We start from the raw sequence: 21,331 nt of genomic DNA, 5'->3' as shown, positions 1-21,331 counted from the left end.
TTGATGGGGTTGAGGTTCAAAAAATCAAAGGATTCTACATAAAATTTAAAAACCAAGAGAAACAAATATAGTTAATATTAGAAATATATAATCAACACTAAAAAATAAAAATTATGTAAGCACATATTTTCAACTGAAAATGGAAAGATAGATCAATCAAAAATTTTTAGTCTTTAGACAGGCTTCATGGTACCTTCTCTTGAGGAACATGCTCTACCACAGCACCAGGCTGCTAGTGTCTTCTAAGTCCTCAAATGGGCTCATACACAACAACTTTTGGAAGACTTTTGGTGTAGGTATGATTCTTGTTTGCATCACATCTTAGGTATATATGCTGTTCTTTCATCCCAATGGATACATTTACAAAATACTACCACACCTAAGGCTCAGGAAACATTGTGAAAAAGTAGGCAGAAAGATTGTAAGAGCTGGACTCTCAGAGAATTGACTGTGAGATTATGTCTTCTGATAATGTCAGAACCTACAGTCATAAGTCTGACCAACATGACTGCCCAAACATGAGCTGAATAAGGACACCAATGGACATGAAAAGGTAGACGAGGAAAAGCCCATGAGGCCTCAAACCTATACACAAAGAGCTACAGGCAACTGAGGAGAACTGTGAACAGAAGAGGTGGTCTTCCCTAGAGAATAGTACACTAAGTGGTTTTCCAGTGCCAAATGGCCAACCCTGAAAACATACTTATAAGCAACATTTCATGGACTGTGTAGTTTATACTTAAGAATATATATGTATAGAAATGAGGGCTGTTGCCCTCATTTCTATACATATATATTCTTAAGTATAAAATAAAGTATAACTGAGGAGACCCTTAATTCATAAAAGGGTCCACTAACAATCTACAGAAATTATCTTATTTTGTTGTGATAAACATCATTCTTATTGAAAGGTAATGTTAGATACATTGTCTATAGGGGTAACAGTGTAGAAATGCTACTGCTGACACATTATTTTAAATTAAAATATAATTACATTACTTCTCCCTTGTCTTCCCTCCCTCCACTACTTATATTCCCCATTGTTCATTTCACATTTTAGTTTTTAATTTTTATTTTTACAAACACACACATTTACTCACCGATATATTGATATGTATATTATTCATTCATTGACTTGTTTGTCAATGCAAGAAAATTATTCTCTGTGTATAATTAGCACACAAAATTTTAGGAAATACACTAAAATTTATCAGGGTGTTAAGCAAATCTTAAGTGAATGAGAGTAAGAAAAACAAAGCACTTGTCATACATCCTCAATCCAAGGAAAATAGTGTTGGAAATACTCAAAATTTTCATACAATCCCATTCATATCATTGTCTTCTTTACTGTCATTCAGACGAGAAAAATTTCTGTGTGCTTCCATGTTTATAGAAAACCACTTTCATTGCTCTGGTTTATCCTTCCAAAGTTTTTACTTACAGAATCCTTCTGGGACCGTGAACAATGTGTAGCTCAAACTATAACACAGCCTTTCATCCCTTAACTAATAGCACTCATTATGCCACAAACTCTAGGGTCAGTGGTATTTCCTAATATGTAAAGCCTGTGCTATCCCTTAGGTGACTAGTGTGTGCCGATTCTGAGTGTCATTAAGCTCTAGGGAATATCACTAATTTTTTTTTCTAGTTATAATAGAAAACTCTCATTTGCTCTAGAATCAAAAGATATAAAGTAGTTATTTTCAGGTCTGTGAGATTAAAATTAAAAGCTCCAATAATTAATTATTAAAAATTTGTAAATGTATAATGCTAAAAAATTACTGTAGAACATTTATTTTGGCCGAGTGGATATAGAACTATGAGAGAGAAACATGAGGAGAGTCTTGGGTTGGGAAGAGAGATGGAAAGGGGATACCTCAGACACCATTAGGGGAGCATGAATATCAATATGACAGCATTCTCTGGCTGGAGTGGCACAGGTAGCTGATCCAGACTTTACAAGTGGTACTGGTAGGTGGTTACATTATGTGCCTCTCATACCCATACAAAGATTATGACTTCCTTTAACGAAAAATCCTGATTTAAAGAGGAACTCTTACTGTAGCTGGAGAATTTCTCTCCAACTCCCACCAAGTCCTGCCAGTCCCGGAGCCCACTTATAAAATGAACACACAGACTCTTGCATTATTTAAACTGCTTGGCCATTAGCTCAGGCCTATCATTGTCTAGCTCTTACTCATATTAAGCCCATTTCTATTAATCTATACTTTGCCACATGGCTCGTGGCTTATTGGTACCTCACATCTTCCTTGTCCTGGTGGTGGCTCCAGCAGTCTCCCCCTCTGCCTCCCTGTTCCCTCAATTCTCCTCTCTTAGTCCTGCCCATACTTCCTGTCTGGCTACTAGCCAATCAGTGTTTATTTATTCAGAGCAATATCCACAGCATCCTACTTTACAACCTAAAGCAAACCACTCTAATTGAACAGGGAAGACATGACATAGTTGAAGATGAGATTAGGAAACGGGAAAAATAATTGTCCCCTCAATGGGATACGTGCTTGCTCACTGGATTCTACTGCCATGCCTGTTTGCTTTCTGCTTTCTACCCCAGAAAGCAGAAAGGTTACTAGAGAAGTAAATGACCGTCTTGGTCTTTAGGTCATGCAACCTAGGGTTAGGAGAACCACATCTAGAACACCATCCCCACAAATGTAGTGAGAACAAGGCAAAAAAGAAATCATAGTAAGAGAGGGTTTAGTAAGTGAAAAGAGAAAATACATGTGGAAGGTTCAAGTTGGGCAGAACAGAGAGAACGAAGAAAAGAACGCTTGGAGTCTGTGTCCATTAAGGCTTTTAGTGAGGTGGGAATAAACACTACTATTCTGTTCGGTGGTGTTAGCATAGGGGGTAGAAACTTCTGTAGCTATTCAGTCTAGGCAAGGAAACAAACAACTAACAATATTCCATTACTGTCAGCTTTAAGTTATTATCAATTAAAGTCTGTTCTATTTTGGCCCAAATTTAAGTTTGTTTGAGATAGGAGACAGTTACCCACATTCACTACCACAAGTTTTTCCTTTTAGCTCTTGTTAACTGGATATAAAAGACACAACTAGTTGAATTCATTGTCTTCAGTTTGTTTGTTGGGTTTTGGGACAGTTTAGGGCCATGAATTCTTGCCCAGTCCCATTTGGATTAAACATTTGCAAGCATTCTGAGGATTGTTTTTTGAAATGTTAGCACCTGACACTTGCAAATACCTTTGAGAACCTCAGTTACTTCACTTATAGCCTAGAATCTTTTCCAATGCCTTCTCTTCCCATCTCCCTGCTCCTCATGGCTGCTGACATCTGAAGCTTACCTACTTAGCTAGTTGGGGAACCACTTTATATTGATGAAATTATTAAGGCAACTCCATGTAGTTAAAAGGGAGGTTTATTTTGTGGGGTAACTCACAAGTGAAGGGATAGGTAACAGGCTCTGGGAAAGGTGTAGTGCAGTCCAGCAGTGTTCTCTGGAGAGCTCTGCTCAGTCTACCTCCAGTGTCCAGGGTCCAGGAACCAAGAGATCCCCCCCCATCTGGATCTCAGGTCTTCAGGGGTCCTCTCTTGGCTCTGCCTTCTAGGTGTGACAGTTACTGAAGCCTCAAAGGGGGTGGTATTTCCAGGTCAAACCTGGAACAGCTACCCACTACAACTTTTGGCTCTCCAACTCCATCATTCCCTTCTGTATCAGACTTTGAACTTCCTTGATATTGATATATAAGGATGTAGAAAAGGGACTTTGTCCACTGGCATTGAAAACACTATAACTACTTTAAGTTATAAATCAAACTTGAAAATTAATTGTAAATGTCCAAGTGTTTTGTATACCACCTGACAAAGTTAGAGTGATTAATAAAATGCAAAGCTTTTCAATTTATAAATTGATAATTTATTAAATGAAAAATTTTCTCATCAGGTGAAAAAATGTTATATTATATTAATCAAGGTTAAAACAGTATTTAAAGTAATTTATTAACATGATTTCAGTTCGTATTTTTAAATTCTGCTTTCTGCTTTTCTTTTTTATAATATTTGTTTTTTTCATTTTTCTTTATTAAGAAATTTTCTACTCACTCCACATACCATCCACAGAACCCCCTCCTCCCTCCTCCCACCCCCAGTCCTCTTTTCCAAGCCACCCCGCAGCCCCACATCCCCCAAATCGAGGTCTCCCATGGGGAGTTAGCAGAGCCCAGCACACTGAGCCTAGGCAGGTCCAAGCTCCTTCCCACTGCACCAAGGCTGTGCAAGGCATCACACCACAGGCACCGGATTCCCAGAAGCCTTCCCATAGACTTGTACAGCCACTCTGGAAATCAGTATGGCCGTTTCTCAGAAAATTGGGAATAAGTCTTCCTCAAGACCCTGTTATACCACTCTTGGGCATATACCCAAGGAATGCTCAATCTTACCACAAGGACACATGCTCAACCATGTTCATGTCAGCATTATTCATAATAGCAAGAACCTGGAAACAACCTAGATGCTCCTCAACTGAAGAGTGGATAAAGAAAATGTGGCACATATACACAATGGAGTACTACTCAGCAGTAAAAAACAATGATATCAAGAAATTTGCAGGCAAATGGATGGAACTAAAAAATATCATTTTGAGTGAGGTAACCCAGACTCAGAAGGAAAAACATAGTATGTACTCACTCATAAATGGATACTAGATATGAGGGAAGGGATGGCCAGACTACAACCCACAACTCCAGAGAGGCTAGCTAACAGTGAAAGACCCTAGGAGGGTCACATGGATGACCCAGCGAAGGAGAAGTGGATGAGATCTACATGAGTGGACTGGGTGTGTGTGTGGGGGTGGCAGAGGGTGAGGAGTGGGGGATGAGAACATAGGGAAATGGGAGGGTCAAGCTGGAAAAGGGACAGAGTGGGAGAGCAGGGAGGGAGATACCATGATAGATGAGGACATCATGGGACTAGGAAGAGGCAGGGTGCTGGGGAGGCTCTCAGGAATCCACAGGGATGACCCCACCTTGGTCTGCTTGCAGTGGTCCAGATGGTGCCTGGACTCGTCTACTCTGGTGACCAGTCTAGCAAATAACCTAGCTGTCATCATAGAGCCTTTGTCCAGTGACTGATGGAGGCAGAAGCAGAGATCCACAGCCAGGCACCAGGCTGAGCTCCAGGAATCCAACTGATGAGAGAGAGGAGGGATTCTGTAGGTGAGGGACTTAGAGATCATAATGGGAGGGCGTGCAGAGAAAACCGGCCACACTAGTGGAAGCCCATGAACTGTGGTCTGGTGGCTGTGGAGCCCCCATGGGATTGGACTAGGCCCTCTGGATATGGAAGATGGTTGTTTGGCTCGAATTATTTGGGGGGGGGGGAACCAAGGCAGGTGGATCTGGATCTGTCCCTAGTCTGCTTTTCTTCGGAGGCAGAGAGAGAAATTGACTATCTACAATGAATCCCTCTTTCTTTATTTGAAGCCAGCTTCCACCCTCAGTGTGGTAAAAACTGGGGCCTGAGCTCCAGTGGAAATTGAAGTTTTGTGGACCTGTCACCACATGACTTTTAAGTCTTCAGTGGCTCAAAAGACTCTTGAGCACAAAACCATTCTTTAACTTCATATTTGTTGAATCAGACTTTTGTAACATTTGTACTTCAGAACTCAAGTTGGCACAACAAAATTTCCTATATTGGAAAAGGGCCAGAGATGCAAAAGAGTGGGAAAGAATCTTTCTTGATTTGCACATTGGCAAATGTGAGCTGTCCTTGGATTCTAAGTCATCTGGTAAATATTTCAGCCCATGGCAAACATATAAAACCTTTAGCTAGGGCTCAGCAGAGAACTGCAGAAAAATATTTAACAAGAATGTGTGCAAATTAAATGTCAAATGGGACATGATTGTCTTGCCTTAAAAGTTAGAGGTTGGAGGAGCAGGACAAAGAGGAGAAAGAATTTAGCTGTACATTGGACCATATGCCAGCATTTAACCAGCACGTGAAGAGCAGCGCTAGTAGACTTTGAGTTTTCTCTGTTTGAACATGGGGCCTGTCCTCCACAGCATCTCCACTACTGCAGTAGTTGCAGAGTTCATTCTGGGGAATCTGAGCAACGGATTGATAGTGCTGAACAACTGCATTGACTGGATCAACAAGAAAGCGCTTTCCCCAGTTGATCAAATCTTTGTTATCTTGGCAATTTCCAGAGTTACTCTCCTCTGGGAAACAGTAATTATTTGGATTAAAACTCAGTCAATTTCATTTATTACCAGAGAAGAATTAAAAATACTTGTGTTCTGCTGGATCCTATCTAGCCACTTCTGTCTCTGGCTCTCCACAGCTCTCAGCATCTTTTACTTATTCAGAATAGCTAACTTCTCCTGGCAGATCTTTCTGTACTTGAAATGGAGACCTAAACAACTGATTGTGGGGGTGCTGCTGGGAAGCTTGGCCTTCTTGCTTGCAAATCTGATGCAAATAGGCATCACTCTTGAAGAGAGGTTAAATCAATATGGAGGAAACACAACTATGAATTTCATGGAGACAGATTTCACACTACTTTCAGAGTTGGCCTTATTCAACATGACTATGTTCTCTGTAACACCATTTTCACTGGCTTTGATCTCATTTCTCCTGCTAATCTTCTCTTTGTGGAAACATCTCCAGAAGATGCAGCTCAATTCCAGAGGACATGGAGATCCCAATACAAAAGCCCACAGGAATGCCATGAAAATTATAGTCTCCTTTCTCCTGCTCTATGCTACTTACTTTGTGTCCCTTCTAATAGCATGGATTACTGAGAAACATCACATTGAGCTGGTTCACATTATTTGTATGATAACTGGACTCATGTATCCTTCAACTCACTCATTAATCTTGATTCTAGGAAACTCTAAATTAAAGCAGACTTCTCTTTTGATACTGAGGCATTTGGGATGTAGGCTGAAAGGACAGAATATCCCAACTACTTAAGGCATCCAAACAACATGTTTTGCTGTAAAGAACAAGCAAATCTGTGAGGAAATAGTTCAAGAACTTTTTTCTTTTGCAGTAAACAGTTTATTATTAGTCAGTCTATATCAATGACTAAGGCTCACAGAATTATTTGTATAATATTTGAGAAATTGTTGGTCAAGAATCACTGGAAGTTTATGCAAGTCAGAACAGAGTTCCTCTATAACCATCCTGCCTAGAGACAAATACCCTAAAAAGGAGTGAGTGATAATGGGGGGAAACTAAATCAGTCTGATGGAAGTGCTGGAAAACAGATATCTGCTTAAAAATCTGCATTATGCAGTCTTGCTTCTGGTTGCTAAATATACATCTTATTTTAAAGCATATAGCCCCTATCTAGGAAGTATATAGGCTACAATAGTGTATATGCTGTACTCAAAGTAGTAGAATTTGCTTATTTACCTGTTTTACTTACTCTTCCTCTTGCTGGAACAAAATGTCCTAACTAAAGCAACTTTAGGAAGAAAGTTTTATTCCAGCCCACAGTTCAAGGGCATTTTATTCCATTTTTTTCTTGCGTCATGAAGATAACTGCAGTTTTTTCCACAGTGTATATACAATTTTTGTCCTTCCTAAAAACATTAAATATTTATGATGAATAGTTCTGTATTATCGACAATTTGGAACAACTGCAGTTTTTTTCACAGTGTATATACAATTTTGTCTTACCTAAAAACATTAAATACTTATGATGAATAGTTCTGTATTATCGGCAATTTGGAGCCTTTTTGAGGAAATCATTGATTGATAGCCTTACCATTTAGAAATAGCTACAATTACTTATTTATATGCTACTTGTGGACATCAAACCTTTTGGCTGTAAGTGACCAATTTTATATTACACATTGTGGGAGGCACTTGATATAATTATTTTATTAGATTATGAAGCTGTGTTTAGTTGAATTAAGGGCTTTGAATGTAGTTATTTAGAACTGAAATAGAGAAGTTTTGATTTGTTACTTTTACTGATAATTATAGTGTATAAAATGATTAAAAACTATGGATGTACTGCAATAAAGTTAAAAGATCTTCTTCCTTGGATAATTTAAAACAAGAGCAATGTAAATTTGAATTCTCTACTTCTCTCCTATTGTCTTCTGTCTAACTCTTTTGGTTTGGTATCTGTCCCTAACAAATGGTCACATTAAATATGTCATAAGGAAAGCATGAGAAACCTTCTCATTGGTCAGTCTTATCCTAGAGTTTGCAATGATAGTAGTTACTTTACTGACCTCTATTGATTCAGAATAGTCCTGCAAACTACAATCATTTCAATCATGGCGCCTGCATGGGTCTTTGCTAGGTCCTCTGCACGTATGTTGTGGTTGTTAGCTTGGTGTTTTTGTAGAACTCCTTATAATGGGACTGGGGTATCTCTGACTCTTTTGCCTGCTCTTGAGTTGCCTTCCCCAGACCTGATAGGGGGGTTTGTGTCAAGTCTTATTGTAACTTGTTATACTGTGTTCAGCTGATATCCCTGGGAGGCCTGCTCTTTTCTGAAGGGCAACAGAGGAGAGGATGTAGGAGAGAGGGGAGGTGTGCAGTAAAGAGGAGGTGTGTGGTAGAGAGGAGGTGTGTGTGGTGGGTACTGGGAGGAGTGGAAGGAGAGGAAACTGCAGTCAGTGTGTACTGTAAAAGAGAAGAATAAAAAAAAAATAACCCATATCCACGTGTTACTTCTAAAATTTATGTGGATGTTTGTTTTTTTCTCACAGTTGCTTTCAACCTGTTGGCTGCTTTCAACAAATGAAAAAAGGCTAATATAATAAATTTAAAACTATGGCATTTCTATTTAATTATGTTGTGCATCTGCATAAATGCATAATTTACAACAAGCATCTTAAAATGAACACTATTAGCATATAATGAATATAGCAAAATAAATTTTTTTCCCTGATTATATTGTAGTTGCTGTTCCTGGGTGGTACTGGTAAATGGTATTCCATAACTGTAATAAATAGTACATTAAAAATAAGTCACTTTAACTTCTGATGACATATGAATGGTTTCCAATCATTGGCCATTATAAATAAAACTTATTAGTATTCACTATCCTTGACCAGAAATTCTTCAGGTATGATCTTCATTTTAATTTACATAAATGCATATGAAGGAACTAACTTTGCTGGCATTTTATTTTCCCCAAAGTGTCAGTGTTTAAGAAGTACACTGTTCATTCGATTCCTTTTAGCTTTGTGTGCCAGCAGGCAACTCACTATCCTTGATTTTGGCTACAATCATTTATAGCTGGATCTTTAAATTTAATCCAATCATTCTCAATATGGGTTTGCCAGCCACATTATAGAGATGATTGTATCCATTTGGTTAAGTTTTTACTTATCTCTGATAATCAAACACTATTTGATTTTGAGAAAGAAATAAGCTCTTCCAAAATGAACTCCATGCTTCTGAAATCCCTTATATTTTTCCTAATCACAAAATATTCATTTTTTTCTGAGCTTAATTAAAAATAAATTCAGTCAGATGTACTGCTAATATCATTCAAATAAAATGTTTTACTATGGTGTGAGAAAATCCTCAAATATGTGGTAAGTATCATGTGTTAGTTTAATAACTGTTTACTCTCATTTTGTTTATAAGCAGTTAACTATTATTTTTCTTGGTTGCTGTTGAGGAAGGATTAAAATATTAATTCAATGTTTTATTTATTATTTATTAATATATTATAGTTATATTATGATTATTATGTTATAATTAATTATATATTATAATTATTATTTTTAGTTATAATTACTATAATTTATTAATTGTTACTAATTTAATGTTTCAGTACCACACATAGCAAAACCTGAACAAAATGCTGATCAAATTAGTATATTGCACATTTGCTTCAATAACAAGACCTCACATTCTCATTTTGGTTAAATGAAGCATTGTGTTATTTCTGCTTATGTGGTTTATCCAATAGTCTTGTGGCCACAGAAGGGTGTAAGCTGACACATAGTTTTTTCTTGGAACTTGTTTTAGTTCAAGGCAAACTGGGAATTCCCTAAGGGCTTCAGCTCATTCGGAAGCAACATGGTATGCCCACAGTATATTATTGATGGAAAATTTCACAGAACAATGTGTAAATTTAAGAGGGATAGTGGAATTCTCAGAAATGCTTTTCTCATAATCCTATAGTAACTAGAATGTTAGTATTCAGTCTCAACTCTTTACTCTTTTTTTGTTTGTTTGTTTGTTTGTTTTTTGCTTTTTGGTTTTTCTACACAGGGTTTATCTGTGTAACAGCCCTAGCTGTCCTGGAACTTGATTTTATAGATGATGTTGGCCTTGAACCCACAGAGATCTGCCCACTTCTGCCTCCCAAGTGCTGAGATTAAAGGCTGGTACCACCATGCTTCACAGTCTCAAGTCTTTATCATAACTTCTATGCTGCTTACAAGACACATCTCAGCCCCTAATAACCCTAGTTCTTTCCTAAGACTTAAAAGAATGTAAACGAGAAACATCCATGAATATAGAAATAAAGTAGTTACTTTGAGTCCATAGAAGGTCTTATTCTACGAATAACAAGTACAGTGAATGTAAAAGACAGAAGTTTAAAAAAAAATTCATACTGCTCCAAATCCCCTCCCCACAATTTCAAAGACATAGGATGATAAACACTAAAGCTTGGCATAAAAAGTGCAAGAAATGTGAAAAAGTTCACTGGTCCACGTTGCATTCAAATATATAAAATCTACACAGTGCATAGAAAAATCTATGGTTGTAAATAATATGTTAAAATCTTAAGTAATTCAGTTTATTTCAAACACAACTTATATATACATACACACACATCAGGGCTGGAGTAGGGGTTCAGCAGTTAAAAATACTTGCTGCTCTTGCAGGGGACCCAGGTTCAATTCCCAGTGCCATGTTGTGGGGCATGACCACTTGTAACACCAATTCAAGAGGATTCAATGCTCTCTTTTGGCTGCTTCAGGCAACAGTCAAGCATGTGGTATACATACACACATTCAGCTAAAACATTTAAACCTATAAAGGAAAATTGTTGAGACCAAGATTGGAAAAAGCACAGGGACAAATAGCAAAACGAATGGAAACACATGAACTATGAACCAATAGCTGAGGAGCCCCCAACTGGATCAGGCCCTCTAGATAAGTGAGACAGTTGATTAGCTTGAACTGTTTGGGAGGCATCCAGGCAGTGGGACCAGGACCTGTCCTCAGTGCATGAGCTGGCTGTTTGGATCCTGGGACTTATGCAGGGACCCTTTGCTCAGCCTGGGAGGAGTGGACTGGACCTGCCTAGACTGAATCTACCAGGTTGAACTCAATCCCCAGGGGAGACTTTGCCCTGGAGGAGATGGGAATGGGGGGTGGACTGGGGTTAAGGTGGGGGGTAGGAGGGAGGGGGGAGGACAAGGGAATCTGTGGCTGATATGTAAAATTAAATTAAATTATAAAATAAAAAACATTATATAAAAAATAAACAAATTACTCCTGGCTAAGGAAAAAAATTAAAAGATTAATACATATATGTATTTTAAACTTTGTCATGATATTAATGGTCATATAGGTTACTGACTAATTCTAGAAAAAAAGCTTCATCTAGCTTCCTGTACATGATTTTAGGTTTGATTCTCTATCAGGTAACTAGGAATTAAGTTTTGGTACTCTTGATGTATATAATAAATTATGGTCCTTTTTTAACCTCTCTCAGATCTGCTGCATATGACATTTAAAATGTTTAAGTTTTCTGCAGTGAACCATGTCCATCCTAACATCGACTTTTGAAGTCTCCAAAAGAAGGATGGGGTCCCACAACGACCATTCCATCTGGACTATGGTAACGCCACTAAGCTGACAAATACCACCTAAAGATAGACTTTGTACTACACAAACTGTTCAGGACAATTTCAAGGTGGCTGGCTTAGATGGTCCAGCCTAACAGACTACTCTAGCCAGGACTTGAGACAAGTCCTGAACTTTCCCATTACACAGAGACTAGATAACAATGATACAGCTAAGTCTCCCAGGACTTGACAATTATTCCAGTTTTTTTCAGGGTCCTCTAAAGATGCCATCACCCCCAGATAGCAGGAAGTAATTTTAAGAATGCAACACCCATATTCCCAAGAGGCAGGGTGTGTGGTTATTGGTTGTTCTGCAGGTTATGAATATTTGTCATCATTTGGGAGGCTTGGTTACAAGTTGTTATTGGTAGTGGTCAGGAAAAAAGATGAAAAAAGGAGATTAGACTCAGAGATCTTGTTCTAAAAAGCAAAAGGGGGGATATAGAAATAGGATAAAAGGGTAGATGACTGAATGTACTTTTAAACCAAAAAAGCAAACTACTAGCCTTAAATATTTTACATTGGCTTGGATTTTTTTATATTGATACAAATTTGAGGCTATGTTTGTTATACTGTACATATGTTATAGAAATGATAGTACAAAAAGGTAGATTATTGAATCTATTTTCAATCCAAAAGAGCAACTACTAGTTTTAAATATTTTACATTGATATGGATTTTTATATACTGATACAAATTTAAGGTTATTTTTGTTAGAACATACTGTATATACATTTTATTCTTGTTCAAGGTATTGTATCAATACAGCTCATCCAACAAGGTAATGTAAATTTCTAGCCCTTGAAAGTTAGTATTAAAAACTATTTAGGATAATAAGGAAATGTGGCTTAGTAATTTGTCACTTATCACAATCAAACTTGTAGTCAGGTTAGGTATGTTTTCAAGGTCAAGTAGCAATATATTTTAGATATACAAGTGGTCTTCAAACACTTCAGAGATCTACAGAATATGACCTTTAAAATGTTTTAATAAATTGAGGTTCTTTTTTTTATGACAATGAGACATGTCTACCCCTGGCACCACTAATCTACTTCAGAGGAAATGATGGGCATGGAAAAAATCTCCATGTGGAGTTTACTTTCTTTGTGGCAAAAGTTATCCACTTGGTAAGAAAGTTTGTCCTTCCTGCCCAACTTGGCCCCAGGTTCTGGCCACCGGGCAGGTTCCCTGCTAGCCCCACCGGGAAGGATCCCCTTCTCCAAGACCCCTGGCAGACCCTGCAGTCTCCACGCCCTGCCCCCACGCCCATCCACCTGAGCCCCAAGCCTCTTCCTGAGACTTAGAGGCCGGCCCCCAGCTCCCATCTTGCTCCGGACTTCCCTTTTGGAACACTGGTGAGTGCCCTTCCTTGCCCCGGACCTCATCCCTGGGCACCAGCCACTCCAGGGAAGACCTGCCCAACTTAGCCCCAGGTTCTGGCCACCGGGCAGGTTCCCTGCTAGCCCCACCGGGAAGGATCCCCTTCTCCAAGACCCCTGGCAGACCCTGAAGTCTCCACGTCCTGCCCCCACGCCCATCCGCCTGAGCCCCAAGCCTCTTCCTGAGACTTAGAGGCCGGCCCCCAGCTCCCATCCTGCCCAGGACTTCCCTTCTGGAGAGAGAGAGAGAGAGAGAGAGAGAGAGAGAGAGAGAGAGAGAAAGAGAGGGAGAGAGAGGGAGAGAGAGGGAGAGAGAGGGAGAGAGGAGCTCCCATCCTGCCCCAGACTTCCAATTTGGATAAGAGAGCTCCCATCTGGACAAAAGAGAGAGACTTCCTGAATCTGTCAGGTCTGTCTGAACCAAGTGTGCGGATAAGGCCAAGAACGAACCACAAGGAGATGGGCAGACGTCAAGGCAGAAACATATACAACAAAATGAATAGCAATACAGCATCACCAGGCCCGAGCCCTCCTCCAACACCTAGACCTGAACATCAGAAATTGGAAGAAGCAGAAGAAAACAGCCTTATGAATGACATCATGAAGAAGCTAGAGGCTTGTGTAGAGGAAAAGACAAAAAAATGTGAAGAACGCTGTAAACAACTAGAGGAAAGGGCAAACAAATTAATAGAAATCAATAAAGTCCTGGAAGAAAACAATAAAGTACTGAGAGAAAATCAAGAAAAATCAATGAGACAAATGAAGGAAACAGTCCAAGACCTGAAAAGGGAAATAGAAAAAATGAAGAAGACACAAACAGAGGGAATGCTGGAAATGGAAAATCTGAGTAAATGATTGGGAACTTCAGATGCAAGTATAATCAACAGAATGCAAGAGATGAAAGAGAGGATCTCTAGCGTTGAAGATACAGTAGAAGAAATACATTCATCAGTCAAAGAAAACACTAAAGCCAACAAAGTCATGAACCAAAATGTCCAAGAAATTTGGGACACCATGAAAAGACCAAACCTAAGAATAATAGGGGTCGAAGAAGGAGAAGAATACCAACTCAAGGGCACAGAAAATATATTCAACAAGATCATAGAAGAAAACTTTCCCAACTTAAAGAAGGAAATGCCTATGAAGATACAAGAAGCTTATAGAACACCAAACAGACTAGACCCCCAAAAAAAGTCCCCTCGCCACATAATAGTTAAACAACTAAATGTACAGAATAAAGAAAGAATATTAACGGCCGGGCGGTGGTGGCGCACGCCTTTAATCCCAGCACTCGGGAGGCAGAGGCAGGCGGATCTCTGTGAGTTCGAGGCCAGCCTGGGCTACCAAGTGAGTTCCAGGAAAGGCGCAAAGCTACACAGAGAAACCCTGTCTCGAAAAACCAAAAAAAAAAAAAAAAAGAAAGAATATTAAGAGCAGCAAAGGAAAAAGGCCAAGTGACATATAAAGGCAAACCCATCAGAATAACACCCGATTTCTCAATGGTGACTTTGAAAGCCAGAAGGACCTGGACAGATGTAATGCAGACACTAAGAGACCATGGATGTCAGCCTAGACTAATATACCCAGCAAAACTTTCAATCACCATAGATGGAGTGAACAAGACATTCCATGACAAAGCCAGATGTAAGCAATACTTACCCACAAACCCAGCCCTACAGAAAGCACTAGAAGGAAAATTCCAACCTAAGGAAGTCAGATACACCCTCGAAAACACAGGCAACAGATAAAGCCACAGCAGTAAACCCCAACGTATAGAAGTACACACACATCACCACCAAAAAATAACAGGAATGAACAATCACTGGTCATTAATTTCCCTCAATATCAATGGACTTAATTCACCTATAAAAAGACATAGGCTTACAGAATGGATATGAAAGCAGGACCCATCTTTCTGCTGCATACAAGAAACACATCTCAAATTCAAAGATAGACACTACCTAAAAATAAAAGGCTGGGAAAATACTTTCCAATCAAACGGTCTTAAGAAACAAGCAGGTGTAGCCATCCTGATATCCAGCAAAATAGACTTCAAACTAAAATCAATCAAAAGAGATCAAGAAGGGCATTACATACTCATCACAGGAAAGATCCACCAAGATGAAGTCTCAATTCTGAATATTATGCCCCAAACACAAGGGCACCCACATATGTAAAAGAAACATTACTAAAGCTTAAATCACATATAAAACCCCACACATTAATAGTGGGAGACTTCAACACCCCACTTTCACCACTGGACAGATCTCCCAAATTGAAACTTAACAGAGAAATAAAGGACTTAACTGATGTCATGACTCAAATGGACTTAATCGATATCTACAGAACATTCCATCCTAACAAAAAAGAATATACCTTCTTCTCAGCACCCCATGGAACCTTCTCTAAAATCGACCACATACTTGGCCACAAAACAAATCTAAACAGATACAAAACAATTGGAATAACCTCCTGTGTTCTATGAGACCACCATGGTCTAAAGTTGGATTTCAACAACAACAAAAACTACAGAAAACCTACAATCTCATGGAAACTGAATAATACCCAACGGAATCACCAATGGGTTAAGGAAGAAATAAAGAAAGAAATTAAAGACTTCCTAGAGATCAATGAAAATGAAGACACCACATATCCAAATTTATGGGACACTATGAAAGCAGTACTAAGAGGGAAATTCATAGCACTAAATGCCCACATAAATAAGTTGGAGAAATCTCACACTAGAGACTTAACAGCATACCTGAAAGCTCTAGAACAAGAAGAAGCACAGTCTCCCAGGAAAAATAGACGCCAGGAAATTATCAAAGTGAGAGCTGAAATCAATAAAATAGAAACAAAGAGAACAATACAAAAAATTAATGAAACAAAGAGTTGGTTCTTTGAGAAAATCAACAAGATAGACAAGCCCTTATCCAAACTAACCAAAAGACAGAGAGAGAGCATCCAAATCAACAAAATCAGAAATGAAAAGGGGGACATAACAACAGACATTGAGGAAATCCAGAGAATCATCAGGTCATACTTCAAAAACCTCTATTCCACAAAACTGGAAAACCTAAAAGAAATGTATAACTTTCTGGATAGGTACAACATACCTAAGTTAAAACAAGACCAGATAAACTATTTAAATAGTCCAATAAGCCCTAACGAAATAGAAACAGTCATTAAATTCTCCCAACCAAAAAAAGCCCAGGACCAGATGGTTTCAGCGTAGAATTCTACCAGATCTTCAAAGAAGAGTTAATACCAATACTCTCTAAATTGTTCCACACAATAGAAACAGAAGGAACATTACCAAACTCCTTCTATGAGGCTACCATTACCCTAATTCCTAAACCAAACAAGGATACAACAAAGAAAGAGAACTACAGACCGATCTCCCTCATGAACATTGATGCAAAAATACTCAATAAAATACTGGCAAACAGACTCCAAGAACACATCAAAACAATTATCCACCATGATCAAGTAGGATTCATTCCAGGGATGCAAGGGTGGTTCAACATATGAAAGTCCGTCAATGTAATACACCATATAAACAAACTGAAAGAAAAAAACTATATGATCATCTCACTGGATGCAGAAAAGGCATTTGACAAAATTCAACACCCCTTCATGATAAAGGTATTGGAGCGATCAGGAATACAGGGAACATACCTAAACATAATAAAGGCAATTTACAGCAAGCCAACAGCCAACATCAAATTAAATGGAGAGAAACTCAAAGCAATTCCACTAAAATCAGGAACGAGGCAAGGCTGTCCACTCTCCCCATACTTATTCAATATAGTACTTGAAGTTCTAGCCAGAGCAATAAGACAACATAAGGAGATTAAGGGGATACAAATTGGAAAGGAAGAAGTCAAGCTTTCCCTATTTACAGATGACATGATAGTATACTTGAGCAACCCCAAAGATTCCACCAAGGAACTGATACAGCTTATAAACACCTTCAGCAACATAGCAGGATACAAGATCAACTCAAAAAAATCAGTAGCCCTCCTATATACAATGGACAAAGAAGCAGAGAAGGAAATCAGAGATACATCACCCTTTACTATAGCCACAAATGACATAAAATACCTTGGGGTAACACTAACCAAGCAAGTGAAGGACCTATATGACAAGAACTTTAAGTCCCTGAAAAAAGAAATTGAAGAAGATGTCAGAAAATGGAAAGATCTCCCATGCTCATGGATAGGCAGGACTAACATAGTAAAAATGGCAATCTTACCAAAGCAATCTACAGATTCAATGCAATCCCCATCAAAATACCAACACAATTCTTCACAGACCTGGAAAGAATAATACTCAACTTCATATGGAAAAACAAAAAACCCAGGATAGCCAAAGGAATCCTGTACAATAACACAACTTCTGGAGGCATCACGATCCCTGACTTGAAGCTCTACTATAGAGCTACAGTAATAAAAACAGCTTGGTACTGGCATAAAAACCGACATGTGGACCAATGGAATCGAATTGAAGACCCTGACATTAATCCGCACACCTATGAACATATAATTTTTGACAAAGAAGCCAAAAGTGCACAATGGAAAAAAGAAAGCATCTTCAACAAATGGTGCTGGCAAAACTGGATATCAACATGTAAAAGGCTGCAAATAGATCCATATCTATCACTGTGCACAAAACTTAAGTCCAAGTGGATCAAGGACCTCAACATAAATCCAGCTACTCTGAACCTGCTAGATGAGAAAGTAGGAAGTAGTCTTGAACGCATTGACATAGGAGACCACTTCCTAAATATAACACTAGTAGCACAGACTCTGAGAGAAACAATCAATCAATGGGACCTCTTGAAACTGAGAAGCTTTTGTAGAGCAAAGGATATGGTCAACGAGGCAAAGTGACAGCCTACAGAATGGGAAAAGATCTTCACCAACCCCACATCTGACAGAGGACTGATATCCAGAATATATAAGGAACTCAAGAAATTAGACATCAAAATGCCCAACAGTCCAATTAAGAAATGGGCTATAGAACTAAACAGAGAATTCTCAACAGAGGAAACTCAAATGGCTGAAAGACATTTAAGGAATTGCTCAACATCCCTAATCATCAGGGAAATGCAAATCAAAACAACTCTGAGATACCCCCTTACGCCTGTCAGAATGGCTAAGATCAAAAACACTGAAGACACCTTATGCTGGAGAGGATGTGGAGCTAGGGGAACTCTCCTCCACTGCTGGTGGGAATGCAAGCTTGTACAACCACTTTGGAAATCAATATGGTGCTTTCTTAGAAATTTGGGAATCCATCTCCCCCAAGATCCAGCTATACCACTCTTGGGCATATACCCAAGGAATGCTCAACCACACCATAAGAGCACTTGTTCAGCTATGTTCATATCAGCATTGTTTGTAATAGCCAGAACATGGAAACAACCTAGATGCCCTTCAACTGAAGAATGGATAAACAAAATGTGGTACATATACACAATGGAATACTACTCAGCAGAGAAAAACAATGGCATCATGAGGTTTGCAGACAAATGGATGGATCTAGAAAAAATCATCCTGAGTGAGGTAACCCAGACTCAGAAAGACAAACATGGTATGTACTCACTCATAGCAGGATACTAGACATGAAACAAGGATGACTTGTCTGCTATTCACATCACCAGGGAGGCTACCTGGAAAACAGGACCCCAAGAAAGACACAGGGATCGCCCAATGACAGAGAAAAGGAATGAGATCTACATGAACAGCCTGGACATGAGTGGGGGTAATGAAGGGCGAGGGTCGAGGGAAAGAGAGCTTGGGGGAGTGGGAGATCCCAGCTGGATCAACAACAGAGAGGGAGAACAAGGAATAGGAGACCATGGTAAATGAAGACCACATGAGAATAGGAAGAAGAAAAGTGCTAGAGAGGCCCACAGAAATCCACAAAGATACCCACACAACAGACTGCTGGCAATGGTCGAGAGACAGCCCGAACTGACCTACTCTGGTGATGGGATGGCCAAACACCCTTATTGTTGTGCTAGAAACCTCATCCAACTACTGAAGGATCTGGATGCAGAGATCCATGACTAGGCCCTGGGTGGATCTCTGGGAGTCCAATTAGCGAGAATGAGGAGGGTTTATATGAGCGAGAATTGTTGAGACCAAGGTTGGATAAAGCACAGGGACAAATAGCCAAATGAATGGAAACACATGAACTATGAACCAATGGCTGAGGGGTCCCCACTGGATCAGGCCCTCTGAATGGGTGAGACAGTTGATTGGCTTGATCTGTTTGGGAGGCATCCAGGCAGTGGGACCAGATCCTGTGCTCATTGCATGAGTTGGCTGTTTGAAACCTGGGGCCTATGCAGGATTGTTTGGCTCGGCCTGGGAGGAGGGGACTAGACCTACCTGGACTGAGTCTACCAGATTGACCTCAATCTGTGGGGAAGGCTTTGCCCTGGAGGAGATGGGAATGGGGGGGGTTGGGGAAAGGTGAGGGGGACAGGAGGGGGGAGAACAAGGGAATCCGTGGCTGATATGTAGAACTGAATTGTATTGCAAAATAAATTAAAATAAAAAAAAGAAAGTGTCCTTGCCTCAAGTGCTGACAGTATGATGTCCAAATTGAACAAGCATTTTAAAAAAAAGTGACTGCCAATCCTTGCCAAGACAAGGCAGGACAGTCCTTCACATATCCTGCTTCACAGAAAAGTGTGTCAGATAGTCTAGGCTGAAGATGGATACCCCAACATTGCTGAGAAATTTTGGGTGACTGTCCAGGTAGCCAGCTGTTTCTGTCATTTCTTAATTTTAGAAATGGTTTGCTCTGTACTTCCCATTTACTCAGGTAATATTATATCATACTCAGGTCTCTGATGGATTTGAAGACTAGATAGTTATAGTTTTCATTCTTACCAGATTCAGAAAACAATAACTCGCAAAATAGGTATAAAGTGTATAAGGCTGAGAGACATAAAAAGAAAGTTTTGGCTTGGTAATGCAAGTTAGGATAGCAAGTAAATTAGGTACAATACTTTGTATTGACCAAGAAAGGATAGATAATGTAATATTTTCTCTGAATTTGTCACATGCTAATGGATTAGACACTGTTAATGTAATTATTGCATTTATATATTTGTACAATACTTTGAATTGACCAAGAAAGGATAGATAATGTAATATTTTCTCTGAATTTGTCACATGCTAATGGATTAGACACTGTTATTGTAATTATTGCATTTATATATTTGTATATAGCTATTGTACTTATTGTGTATAATTTTTCTATGTTAGTTGAAAACTTCACTGTTTATTTAGACAAGAGGGGAAATGTGTGATATTTTGTGTGTGTTCTGACAAATAAAGCTTGCCTGGAGATCACAGGGCAGAGCTAGCCACTAGTTAACCATAGAAGCTGGGAAGTTGTGGCTCACACCTTTAATCTCAGCAGTTGGGAGGCTCAAGCCTATAATCCCAGAACACAGGAAGTGGAGAGAAGTGACAAGGTGAGGCAGAGACAGGATCTTGGCCCTTTTGGTCAGAGGATCTGGAGAGATAAGAAGTCATTGGTGGCTGCTCCTCTGCCTCTTTGATCTTTCAGGTTATTACTCCAATATCTGATTCCTGGTATTTATTGATAAGACAAATTGAGTTCATGCTTTGACACCAAAATGCCACCCCAGCAGTTCTTCTCATCACTCTCCCCACCATGCCCCCCCCCAACCTGATCACTCATATTCTCATCCCCATTTGCCCTCAGTTCACTCAGAAAATTTTATAGAGCACATACTGTACTTGGATGAAGTATAGTTTGGCTATGAGAAAAAGTGCATGAATTTTGTGGAGAAACTAACAAGGAAATCGTTAGCAAATAATCATGTTTACTAGTTTTAAATCATCTTTGTGAGTTTTTCACATAAATAAATTATTGAGTCTTCATGAATCAGATAAACATAGGATTTTTTTGCTGTTTTTTTGAGGGAGGGTCTCATGGATCCTAGGGTGGCCTTGAATTTGTTTATACTTGAGGATGACATTAAAATTATGACTTATCTTCTACCTCCTTCCAACTTCTGTGAATAGAGGCATGTGCCACTGTGCCCAGTTTTTGTGGTCTTGGATCAAACCCCAGACATTATAGCCAAGTACTT

The 21,331-nt window shown here is 39.2% G+C and overlaps 1 protein-coding gene across 1 annotated transcript; it reads left to right on the top strand.

Annotated features, from left to right (window-relative positions):
• The first annotated feature begins 6,017 nt into the window (after nucleotides 1-6,017).
• LOC128098431 (taste receptor type 2 member 124-like) lies at nucleotides 6,018-6,947 on the top strand. Its single transcript, XM_052719553.1, has one exon. The coding sequence runs from the start codon at nucleotides 6,018-6,020 to the stop codon at nucleotides 6,945-6,947; it is 930 nt and encodes a 309-aa protein (XP_052575513.1).
• Nucleotides 6,948-21,331: the final 14,384 nt, after the last annotated feature.

Source organism: Peromyscus californicus, unplaced genomic scaffold, assembly GCF_007827085.1.
Source record: "Peromyscus californicus insignis strain IS unplaced genomic scaffold, ASM782708v3 Scaffold_6__1_contigs__length_162567912, whole genome shotgun sequence".
Taxonomy (NCBI): Eukaryota; Metazoa; Chordata; class Mammalia; order Rodentia; family Cricetidae; genus Peromyscus; species Peromyscus californicus.
This window is presented reverse-complemented; position numbering and strand designations above follow the sequence as displayed.

What these genes read in the sequence shown, in the direction of transcription:
- LOC128098431 (XM_052719553.1), top strand. Translation starts at nt 6,018, where the DNA reads ATGGGGCCTGTCCTCCACAGCATCTCCACTACTGCAGTAGTTGCAGAG.